Raw genomic sequence first — 13,139 nt, 5'->3', positions numbered from 1 at the left:
TTGGATTCTGTTTGCTAATATTTTGTTGAGCATTTTTGCATCTATGTTCATCAGTGATATTGGCCTGTAGTTTTTTTTCTTTGGCATCTTTATCTTTTGGTATCAGGGTGATGGTGGCCTCAAAGAATGGGTTTCATAGTGTTCCTCCTGCTGCTATATTTGGAAGAGTTTGAGCAGGATAGGTGTTAGCTCTTCTTTAAATATTTGGTAGAATTTGCCTGTGAAGCCATCCGGTCCTGGGCTTTTGTTTGTTGGAAGATGTTTAATCAGAGTTTCAATTTCAGTGCTTGTGATTGATCTGTTCATATTTTCTATTTCTTCCTGATTCAGTCTCGGCAGGTTGTGCATTTCTAAGAATTTGTCCATTTCTTCCAGATTGTTCTTTTTATTGGCATAGAGTTGCTTGTAGTAATCTCTCATGATCCTTTGTATTTCGGCAGTGTCAGTTCTTACTTCTCCGTTTTCATCACTAATTGTATTGATTTGAGCCTTCTCCCTTTTTTTCTTGATGAGTCTGACTAATGGTTTATCAATTTGGTTTATCTTCTCAAAGAACCAGCTTTTAGTTTTATTGATCTTTGCTATCGTTTCCTTCATTTTTCTTTCATTTATTTCTGATCTGATGTTAATGATTTCTTTCCTTCTGTTAACTTTGGGGTTATTTTGTTCTTCTTTCTCTAATTGCTTTAGGTGCAAGGTTAGGTTGTTTATTCAAGATGTTTCCTTTTCTTAAGGTAGGATTGATTGTATTGCTATAAACTTCCCTCTTAGAACTGCTTTCACTGTATCCTATAGGTTTTGGGTCATCGTGTCTCCATTGTCATTTGTTTCTAGGTATTTTTTGATTTCCCCTGTGATTTCTTCAGTGATCACTTGGTTATTAAGAAGTGTATTGTTTAGCCGCCATGTGTTTGTAGTTTTTACAGATCTTTTCCTGTAATTGATATCTAGTCTCATACCGTTGTGGTCAGAAAAGATACTTGATATGAGTTCAATTTTCTTAAATTTACCAAGGCTTGATTTGTGACCCAAGATATGATCTGTACAGGAGACTGTGTCATGACCACTTGAGAAAAATGTGTATTCCGCTGTTTTTGGATAGAATGTCCTATAAATATCCGTTAAGTCCATCTTGTTTAATGTATCATTTAAAGCTTGTGTTTCCTTATTTATTTTCATTTTGGATGATCTGTCCATTGGTGAAAGTGGGGTGTTAAAGTCCCATACTATGAATGTGTTACTGTCGATTTCCCCTTTTATGACTGTTAGTATTTGCCTTATGTATTGAGGTGCTCCTATATTGGGTGCATAAATATTTACAATTGTTATATCTTCTTCTTGGAACAATCCCTTGATCATTATGTAGTGTACTTCTTTGTCTCTTGTAATAGTCTTTATTTTAAAGTCTACTTTGTCTGATATGAGAATTGCTACTCCAGCTTTCTTTTTTCTTTTTTCTTTTTTTTTGCCGTATGTGTGCCTCTCACTGTTGTGGCCTCTCCCGTTGCGGAGCACAGGATCCGGACATGCAGGTTCAACAGCCATGGCTCACGGGCCCAGTCACTCCATGGCATGTGGTATCTTCCCGGACTGGGGCACACACCCATGTCCCCTGCATCGGCAGGCAGACTCTCAACAACTGCGCCACCAGGGAAGCCCCCAGTTTTCTTTTGATTTACATTTGCATGGCATATCTTTTTCCATCCCCTCACTTTCACTCTGTATATGTCCCTAGGTCTGAAGTGGGTCTCTTTAGACAGCATATATACGGATCTTTTTTTATCCATTCAGCCAGTCTGTGTCTTTTGGTGGGAGCATTTAATCCATTTATATTTAAGGTAATTATCGATATGTATGTTCCTATTCCCATTTTCTTAATTATTTTGGGTTTGTTATTGTAGGTCTTTTCCTTCTCATGTTTCCTGCCTAGAGAAGTTCCTTTAGCATTTGTTGTAACGTTGGTTTGGTGGTGCTGAACTCTCTCAGCTTTTGCTTGTCTGTGAAGATTTTAATTTCTCCATCAAATCTGAATGAGATCCTTACTGGGTAGAGTAATCTTGGTTGAAGGTTTTTCTCCCTCATCACTTTAAATATGTCCTGCCATTCCCTTCTGGCTTGCAGAGTTTCTGCTGAAAGTTCAGCTGTTAACCTTATGGGGATTCCCTTGTGTGTTAATTGCGTTTTTTCCCTTGCTGCTTTTAATATGTTTTCTTTGTATTTAGTTTTTGGTAGTTTGATTAATATGTGTTGTGACGTGCCAGCATTCTGTGATTGTTCTATAGGAACAGTTCCACGTGTAGATGTATTTCTGATGTATCTGTGGGGAGGAAGGTGATTTCCACATCTTACTCTTACGCCATCTTCCTCAACTCCTGTTCAGGATTTATATTGTAAGGGATGCTCAAATATGTACTATGAAAATAATAATACATGAGAATCTTAACAATGTATTTAGATTACTTTAGTGTTTTTCTACACATTATCCAATTAAATCTCTCTGATTTAATTCTGCTGAGATCAGCCTGATATGATGATCTCTATTTTATAGCAAGAACATTCATTCAAACTCAGAAAGTTTAAGTAAACTAGCAAACTGAGAAGCTAAAACTTGAACCTACACTTTTTCACTCACAGTCACAAACAACTCCTAGTTGTGAAAATAAATGCAAATTTTCCCTTTAGTATGATATATTTCAGCACTGAACAAACCCTTAATTATCAATTATTCTTGGATTTGGCAAATCTTTCTGGAGACGATATACAGTAAATATTTTTGGCTCTGCCAGGTATGCAGTTTGTTCAAGTACCCAGTGCTACCATTGTATTGCAGAAGCAGTCATAGACAATATGTAAACGAATGTGTATAACAAAACTTTCTTTACAAAAACTGGCTACAGGCTGGATTTGGCCCATGGGGTATAGTTTACTGGTCCCTGATTTTGCCCCTAGTCTTATTTCTGAGAAGAAAACAGTTGTCTGCCTAGAGAGTTTATCAGACTTGTCCAAGCTGCTTCTGGATGGAGCACTGAAATCTATTTTATTTTACTGCTTTTAAGTCTAATATCTCTTTCTAAAAACTATTTAATAATATCAGTCTAATTGACAAGATTTCTACCTTCCCATCCCCAGCACTATAAGGTATAAATATTATTCTAATTGGTCTTTTTATGGTGTTCATGGAATTAGTTTAGGTAGATAGTAATGTCTTAACCGTGCTGACAAAAGTTCACTGCTTATATCATTCTCTGGAGACTTCCAGACATCTAGTCCCTTGACTGTTGATCTGCTTTTCTTCAAGATTGTTCACTCTGTAAGACTGTAAAACAAAGTCTTTAGTAAGCAAACTCCACAGCAATTGAATCCATTTAATTTGCAGAATAGCAACTAAGACCCCGAACAGATCACAGGAAATCTTAGAATTGTTCCTTGTATCTCCCTCAATCCCATGTTCTAGAGGAACTATGATTAATTTTAAATTGAGAAATGGTAAACTGATACTTAACATAAGAAATAAAACATCTATATAATTGTGCTAGGTAGCTTTTATTTCATCATTCTTTGAAAAAAAGATGCAATGTATTAATATAAAATAGCATAATATAAAACAATCAAATATTTTTCAAGTGCTTTTGATTTGTAATTCAATTATGGATTCTGCTAGCAACCTTATTCAAAGGCCAACGTTTTACTTCTACATCAGAGCCCTAAGATTTGATTTTCGAAAACCTATCTTTATTACATTTTCTGCTTCTAAAGGGCGCTATGTTTTACATTAAAGTAGGCCAGTTTTGTTCCTTCACAGTGCTTGGAGTTTAAAATAGAAGATTAAAAACAAGATAGGAAGCTTTTCTGTTTAGAGTTACCCCCCTTCCAACTGTGTGTGTGTGTGTGTGTGTGCGCGTGTGCGTGCACGCACGTATGTGTATGTGTGTGTGTTCCGGACTTCAAATATTAACTATTTGTTAGCAATCCAACCACATCATTTCAATTTTGAATAAATTTTGATGACACACATCCCTCCAATTTAGCTGATTTTTTCCTCATCAAGGAGGAAGTTGAAACTCTTTGCATACCATTATACAACTCCTTTATACCCCAGAAGGAAGCCACAAATGAGCCTTGAGGTCTACTGTTTGTGTCTGTATTCTAGTTTTGCCCTCTCTGCTATAATAAATTAGTTCTCATATGATCATACAGAGTTGAAACCCTGGTGGTTGCTACAGGGAGAATACAAATGGAGAATGAAACTTAATATCAGACAGTGGTAGTATTCCCCATTTGTAGCAGACTTAAAGTAAATATAAAGTTAAGGGGGAAAACCAGAAATTATTTCCTAATTATGTCCTAAGAATAACCTAATGTTGAATTGGTATTCAGAGATGGAAGAGCAAGCATATTGGTAACTACAGAAAAATAGTTTAGAAACTATGCATTTTGATAATCAAGTATGGAGGGTTATTGAAAAAGAAAGGGAAAAAAAGGATTAGTTCTTTGTCCTTTGATATTTTGGAAATTCTTGTAAAAGGATTTTTAGAATATTTAGAATGATAAAATCAGATGAAGGAAAAAGAAAAAAAACTATAAATAAGGTAGAAAGAAATAAATGAAGTTTTATTAAACTGAAGCAAATTATGCCACGCCTACTGCATTACAGTTAAACAACATCTTGTCTCTATTTTCACATCCTTGATAGATTTCACCCTTTTGTAATCAAGAAAGTACATGTTTAAAGAAACTGGTAAATGTTGAATTTAACGGTGAAATGTTAACACCATTTTAAGGTACAACTGACTTTCATTATAGTTAGATAATTTCTTAATTTCTATCTCTGTGAAATTGTTATTTATATGGGCAATTAAAACCAACTTTGGCATACAATTTCATCAATGATCATCATGGTGCTGAGATATAAGATGCCATGAGAAATATTTATTGTTATGCTGTATCTTCATCCTAGGAAGAAGTAAGCTAGTTGAGCGAGGATTGATTTGCCATAATTAGTACTTACCTTTCTGTTAAATACTTTGCTCAAGAAAGGGGAGAAGTATATGTTTTCTAACACAAAAAAGGTAGTACTTTTAGGGAATATGAATTCAAAATTATGCTTTTTCTTTTCTTATTTTTCATTCCTCGAGAGTCTTCCTACATTCGAATTTTTATATTGACACAAAAATTCTGTAAATACTGTTACAACCTATAGTTTTATATTAGAAGTATTCATAATTTGTTGCTTTTGGACAAAGTCCATTTCAATTTCTAGATTAAAGGACAGGTTCATTGTACACCTTAAGCATCTTATATGTTTTAAGCAGAATAGAGTTAGAATGAGTTTTTGAATATAAAAAAGTATTTTCCAAGTGAATTTTACCTCAGCAGATATATGCATTTTTATGTTAGTTTGACTCTAGTTTTTGGTGTAATCAACTAAAAAAAAAGTTAATTATATGAAAAGTAAAGTCTTTTTATAAATCAGTAAGAAAACTGTCTTTTCTAAAGTTGCTCTTGAATTATCTTAAAAGGCAGCATCATTTCAAAACAAAGTACAGAATAAAGGGTCATGTATAAGATCTTCTAGCTTAAAAGGTCTTCAAATACATATTCTTGGATCTGCAGAAACATAGTGACATCTGTCTTTGATTATAGTTACATGGACAAATTTGAATTCTAGAGCTGTATTTAAAACATTTCAACATACACAATGATATTATGTTCCTGGAATATGGCACATGGTGGTTATTTTTAATGTAATTATAGATGTCTGAAATAAATTATTAAAAAGAAGACACTCATAGTAAAATCAGAAGTTCTCATGGTTTAAGTCATGTTTATCTAAGAAAATTCAAAATAAACTATTTGAATAAAGATTTCTGTTTGTTTCACAATTGTTCAAATTAACTTTATAGAAACTGGTTTAATTGCTGAAATGTTTAGTTTCTTTATTGACATTGTGCTTCTAAATTGTTAGACATTAAAGTGAATGAGAAAATGGGTGTTTTTTTGAGGTGTTTATTTTAAAAATATTAGAGGGATACTAATACAGGAAAAAAATTTGCTATGAATCTCTTTTCACAGTAGTCCTGGGTTCCTAGCCATGTGAAGTTACAATCATTTTTAATCTGTGTATTCTTTTGTTACATTTTGAAGGTTGTCTTAAACTTTACTACGATGGACCTATACAAAAGTAGTTTGTGCTGGTATGATTACATTGAAGTAAGAGATGGGTACTGGAGGAAATCACCTCTCCTTGGTAAGAGATTTTTTTGCCTCTTATGTGGCTATGCATGTAGTCTGTCTTGTCCAGAGACAATTCTTTCAAGAGTTATCTTAGGGTTTAAAATGTATGAGACCAGCATTTTAATTTTTCTTATACTTTTTTCAATCACAGCAAAAATACTCACAGACAGATAGATAAATAGACAATTAATTGATTTAAACCAGTTTCAATTATGAGGTGGTATTTGGACCTGAACATAATGATTTAGAATAGCTTATAGTGAATAATCATCACATATTCTGTATTTTTAATTTTAAAATCAGAGTTTTAATGAGTAAACCAGGTAAATTGTGTATTTGTGTGTGTATGTTGTTTTGCTTTGTTTGCTAAGGCAGTAGAGCATGAGCAGTTAGGTACACATTTGGTTACTGGCTTCCTGCACCAAGGATATTGGTTCCTATTGTAGAGGTCACAGTTTTGCTACTCAGGTTTTTGTGGCTGAGAAGGTGCATCTGTAGTTTGTGTCACAAATTGTAGCTCACATTTGGTGCTCATGAAAATATGCTACCAACATTTAACCACAGACCACATCACTAACTTACATTAGGCACTTTCTGTTGCCCTCTGTTTTACTTAAAGGTGAGAGCTGCTGTGAGCATGTGAGCATCTACTCTACTGACTTTTTTTTGAGATTTTACTTCTATTTTTAGAAGTAGCTTTACTCAGCTGTGTTTATTTGCCTACATATCTTTTCTTCTTAACATCTAAAACCTGCTGAATGGACACTGTTTTATTAAAAGTGACAGCAGCCTTAGTAAGTCCAAGAGATCTGTAGAAATGCTTAAAAATAAGGAAAAATTAAGATTTGCGCTAATTTGATAAGTCAGGATGAGGAAAACATTGTATTGAACATTTAGTTTCTTAGCCTAGATGAAGCAATTTGTAATATATGTATGTGTGTTCCAAAGAAAACATTTCATTAAACTCATATTGAAAAACCAATTCTAAAACTGAAATATTGAGAACACTTTTTAGAGCACCATCAGCATTACACACTGCAGGGTATAATGGCCTAACAGACTGGCTTAGTCTGACTACAATGCTCATGTGGAAAGCTTTCCCCACTATTTCCTCTGAGACCTTGTTCCTCAGAGTGTAGCTGTCACACTGGCAGCATCAGAATCACTTAGAAGGTTAGAAGTGTGGAAATGCAGGTCCCACTCCGTACCTTCTGAACCAGAGACTGCATTTTGACAGACTCCCTGGCAATTCATATGCACATTATAGCTTTTTCTCTTTTAGTCAGGTTACTTTCTTCCAGTTTCCTTTTTTAAAGAATTGAAGTATAGTTGATTTACAGTGTTGTGTTAGTTTCAGGTGTACAGCAAAGTGGTTCAGATATAGATATATATTATTTTTTCAGATTATATTCCATTACAGGTTATTACAAGGTTTTGAATATGGTTTCCTGTGCTTTACAGTAAATCCTTTTTGTTTATCTATTTTATACATAGTAGTTTGTACCTGTTAATCTCATACTCCTAATTATCCCTCTCCCTCTCCCTTTCCCACACATTACAGTTTAAGGGACATTGCTCTGTTTTACATGCCCCTAATTTACTTTGCCATTTAAGGAGACATTTTTTCACCTGCTATCTGTTAGTATGAATTTGTTTTAAGTTGACTGACATTTTTCATATACTAAAACTATGTATGACATCATTACCAAGGGCACACAAAAATGGATGACAATATATTATTCTTTGTGGAATTATTTCATGTGCATTGTCATATTTAACTTTCTGTCATCATAAAATCTTAGAGCACAGTAGCAGATATACAGTAAGCAACGAATATTTGTGGAAGGTTGAAGGAGGGAAGAAGGAATGACAGGCAATAACATATTTGCTCAGTATTATACTTGCCTGTGGATAAACAATCAGAAAAAAATTAGAACTCATTATTAAGTCTTCTGATACTGTTTGCCATTCTACCTACTACACTACATACTACAGCTTTATAGATGAGATGTATGTAGTAACATAAGATCCTTGGGCAGTCTGTGGGTTTCCCTGACAAGTTGCCATTGAACATGGCTAAACAAAGAACTATACTTTGAGCTGTCACTTCCCTACTAATGACCAAACTGAACATTTGAAGCAGTTTTTCAGGATCACTTGTACTTTTTTCTGTTTTCCGTAGAATAATATTCCCCACCTTGATATATCATGTGTCATTTTACAAATAGGACATGTTTTGAGCTAGCTGTTTCTTAATTCTACAGATAATGATACTGACATCAGTCAGTTAATCTGAGAGTGATATGTTCCAATATTCTATAAATAAATATGAAGAGATTTATTTATCCACCTTTATTAAGTAAATATTAAAGAATAATTATGGCTCTAGTTCCTAGGGGTATATACAGGAACCAAATCAGGTTTTATGTATGCAATTTGTAGCTAGTATGAAAAGCAATTAGAATATAAAGTCATATTTAGGAGTCTCTTTATTCTTTTATTTCTTTTAGGTAGATTCTGTGGGGACAAATTGCCTGAAGTTCTTACCTCTACAGACAGCAGAATGTGGATTGAGTTTCGTAGCAGCAGTAATTGGGTGGGAAAGGGCTTTGCAGCTATCTATGAAGGCAAGTCACATTGAGTTTAGAGATGGCTTCTTCTTAGACCTCTAAAGAGAAATATCCTTTCTCTCAATTAAATTAGAATGATATTGTAACTGTATTTCAATTACAAAATTTTCTAAACCTGTATTATAATGTTCATTATGATGATTTTAATAAAAATACTCGGTAAATTTAAACTGCAGAAACAACCTGCTTTCTGGTACCAGTAATGTGGTAACATGTAAATGTACTCATCAGGGATGTGGGGGGGAAAAAATACTCATTATAGAGATGTGTGGAAAACAACAGCAACAACAAACGGCAAAAGAGTTCTTAAACTTCGGTTGTTTTTTCATGAGAACATTAAAATGTTATGAAGAAATTACCACTTCTCTTTGTGCTGAGTTTGTATGTGTTTGATGCCTGTACCGCGGAAATGCCTTGATAAAGGAAACTACACAGAAAGTAATTGCACACAGTTCTGGAGCTTGCTTTGTCTAAATGAGAGTGTCAGCATTCAAGAAGAATTTACTAGAGGCTTTGTTCTATATGTATCTAAAACAGTAAACTGGCATTGTGCTTCCTGGCTTTAAAAACCTTCTTGCCAGATCGTGGGTAGAGAAGACCCTTCTTGCTCCTGCCTCTGCCAGCGCAGAAGTTTAGGTTATTTAGAAGACAGAAGATTTCTGCTTCTCTTAGACTTTTAAGAGGATGGAAGCATTTGTTTTAGAGATTAACTGTGTGGTTGTGAAGAGTATGGTTTGGATGGAGCCACAGATGTTGAGCACGAGGGCCGCTCACAGCCAGAGGCCCAGAGAGTTTTGTGGAGCTTCTCTCCTGATCAGCTTCTCCACTGAGGTAAAAGACCTAAAGAAGCAGTTCAGAGAGTCAGAGAAAACTCACATAGAATAAATTACAAAATCTCAAAAGGTTTTTAAAGTTTTTCTTTTAAATGCTTGTTTTTGTAAAAATGTGAATTAACAGTGATAAAAAATCATATATTCCTCTGCTGACTGTTATCTAATATCTATAGTTAAGTGGCTAGGTTTTTTTTTTTAACCAACTAAATATTTACAACCAGCCAACCTTGATTTTTATAACCTGGTTTTTATGTACTCAGCTCCAGGCACCAAACTAAAATGTTATCTTAGAAGCAAATGAAAATGAAATGGCATGTCTAGGTTTATTTATTTGTTTATTTTTGCTTTCCTCAGCTATCTGTGGAGGTGAGATACGTAAAAATGAAGGACAGATTCAGTCTCCTAATTACCCCGATGACTACAGGCCGATGAAAGAATGTGTATGGAAAATAGCAGTGTCAGAAGACTGCTATGTCGGGCTGACCTTTCAGGCCTTTGAGGTAAAGTCCTTCAGGCAGCCTTTGTGGGGCACATCCTCCATAAATGACAGTGCATTTAAGGGATCCTCATTAAAAAAGCAAAGAACTAGAGAATCAGCTTTTTCATCAACAAAGAAGCAAAGGATTGCCTATAAAATGCAACATCAAGAGCGAAAGAGGTTTTTTTTTTTTCTTCTTTCCTCTTACTGCAGACATTTTCAAGAAGATTAAAGTGAGTTTACATTATCTGTGCTTTTTGAATTAGAATGTTTGAAGTACTGTCAATAGTTTCTTTTGACAAATGACCAGGCTTGTTTCACAAGAATGCTTGAAGAGTCCATTAAATAAAAAACTTTTATTTCTCTTCTAAACCAAGAGGTTAAAGGTAGATCATCTTTTTTGTTGTTGTTACAGTGTAAATCCATTTTTCACCTTTTTATCATTATGCAGAAAATTATTTATATAAAAAAATAGGGATTTAAATATTCTTAGGAGCTTTTGACTTCATCAAAAATATTTATTGGGGAAGAGATCAGCACCGACATTGCATTATTAGATGAGGGCAGAATAAACCAAAGGCCAGTCAGAGTCCTGGAGCAAAGTCTGCAACTAAAACTACTGCACTAGCTAATGAGTCATTTTTGTGTAGTGGGGAGAACTGAGTGAGGAATTAGAAGCTAAGAGATATGGGAATTGTCAAGAACTCCTGAGCATGTTTAAATTACAGAATCAGGCTAGAAATTGAGAGCCCAAGGTGGAGTAGGAAGGAATGATGAGGTGCTGGCAGTAGGTCCAAGAAAGAGTTAGAGATCCAGATGCCATTACTGGAGATTATTTCTTTATTGAAATTAGAAGGCCTACTTACTGTCCAAGTGATCAGAAGGCCGGTGTAGAGAACCCCATTCATTGCCAGGATGTGCTTGCCACTGAGTGTGGTGACTGTGTGGTGTCCCAGTCCCTATAGCAGGAGCCCCAGGGGAATCCAGGTGTTACTCAAAAGCCCAGAGAAACTCATACCCCCACCTGTAAACTGTGTAACATATTTTTTGGTATTGTCTCTACCCCTTTGCATGTACCTTCTAATTTTCGAGACATATTTCTTTTTAATCATGAAAAATCTCTCTTTTATGCTGTGATCATGATGTTTATGCCCCTGACCCCTTTGCATTTTTGGAAACCTTGGTTCTGAGATTATCTGATTCACATTTATTTTTAAATTTTATTGGATTGCAAACATTATTCAAATAGAACACTTTATTGTAAAGAGTAAACTAAAATTGGGTAGGACTCACTTTTTAGACCAAAACAACTGGTTCATTGAAAAATTATCTAATGACCACATTACATGTGTTAATATTTTGTGCTATTGCAAAAATTAAGTGATGAACTGCCTTTCAATATATAATTCAATGTTTTATAGAATTCTATTATAGTAGTGATGTCAGCAAATACATTCATTCCATGCATCTAAAAACTGAGATGCAGAAATTGCTGGCCTAGCTGGTTTGCAGTTTTTTTTTGGTTTTCTGGGGTTTTTTTGTTTGTTTTGATATATCAATATAGTAAGAGTGATATTATTCAAAAATAGGATAATGTAAGGACAAATAAGAAAGATTTACACCTCATGCACTTAAAACTATGCCTGACACAGAGTAGTCATTTAATAAATACTTGTTGATTAAGTGAATGTATAAGTTATTGCTAAGCTTTGGAAATGAGGTAGAGTCATGTCACAGTTTGGCTGATAGTACATTTTATTTATTACCTCTAGTTTCCTGTCCTTTCTTCATTTTGCTTTATTTCCTTATGTTTTTCCTCCTTTATTTATATGCTGGACATATTTGAATGTCTAGTAGGCCTCTCATCTTTAACTGACTAAGATCAAGCCTTTGATTGTCTTGTTTTACTCACACTAACCCACTCACCTTCAGTCTTCCCTATTTCAGTATTTAGTGTTTCAGTATGTCACTATTTACTCAAGGAATATCCCTAATTCCATTTTTTGTCTTAAACCCCAAGGCCAATTAATAAGCATATTCCATTTGCTTTGTCTTCAAAATATACCACATACATGACCACTTTATACCTACTTTCTGGCCACCACTGTTGCAATCACTGCCTCTTGCTTTGGAACTTTGATGAGCTCTTCACATCTCTACCCTTGCCCTACATATCCTGATATCCACACAACAGCTGGGATGATACTTTCACAATGTAAGTTATATCAAACACTCCTCTGCTTAAGGTTTTATCAAACACTACTCCCCATGTGCCTCATGGAGAAAATCTTTGTGTTAGACTTTCAGGCGTGCATTATAATGCTGTTGGCCATGAGTTCACTGTTAATGAATTTGAATATCTGTGAAGGTACCTTTAAACAGAAACACACATAAAGCAAGGTTAAGTATTGATTTGATGACAAAAATTTTGTGACCAGAAGCTCTCAGGAACCTAACCCTGTATTTCTCCAGGAGCCATGAATCAGTATTCACTAACTCAGTGTTTTCAGTGACTTTGTTGAACTCAACTACTGCTAATACTGAGAATTAACTGTATATATTTTTAATTTGGTCTAGTGGTCATTAGGTGGTTTGTTTCAGTTACTCAGTTATCTGTTTATATCAATTTGTTTTTGTTTACATAACATTTTCAATATACAGCTTATGCATTTTATATTTAAAATGTATAATTTTAAAAATATCTTCACTATTTCTCAGTGTTTTGTGTCTTTCTCTGACAAAACTGTTTTTATTCACTGATATCAGTCTTTGACTTTTTCAAACACTTTCTATTTTTGTAACTCTTTTATTCCCTATGTCACCCTCTCCCTTTTCAGATAAAAGGGCCCTTAAGATAAGCTAGTTCTGTTGAAATCTACTATAAAGAACTTACTGGCTGTTCATTATTTATGCCTTTCTGTGAATTTATGTCATGAATATTCACCTCTCCTAATGCTACTTAGA

The 13,139-nt window shown here is 34.4% G+C and overlaps 1 protein-coding gene across 3 annotated transcripts in view; it reads left to right on the top strand.

Moving 5' to 3' along the window:
- TLL1 (tolloid like 1) overlaps nt 1–13,139 on the top strand; it is a 260,947-nt gene that overhangs the window by 185,541 nt on the left and 62,267 nt on the right. For all 3 annotated transcript variants that reach the window (XM_029235369.1, XM_029235370.1, XM_029235368.1), the window contains exons 10-12: nt 6,145–6,247; nt 8,745–8,861; nt 10,052–10,197. In XM_029235369.1, coding sequence (XP_029091202.1) covers nt 6,145–6,247; nt 8,745–8,861; nt 10,052–10,197 — 366 coding nt within the window. The remainder of the gene's footprint in view (nt 1–6,144; nt 6,248–8,744; nt 8,862–10,051; nt 10,198–13,139) is intronic.

Source organism: Monodon monoceros, unplaced genomic scaffold (genome assembly GCF_005190385.1).
Source record: "Monodon monoceros isolate NGI ecotype Baffin Bay Population unplaced genomic scaffold, NGI_Narwhal_1 Super_Scaffold_20, whole genome shotgun sequence".
Lineage (NCBI taxonomy): Eukaryota > Metazoa > Chordata > Mammalia > Artiodactyla > Monodontidae > Monodon > Monodon monoceros.
This window is presented reverse-complemented; position numbering and strand designations above follow the sequence as displayed.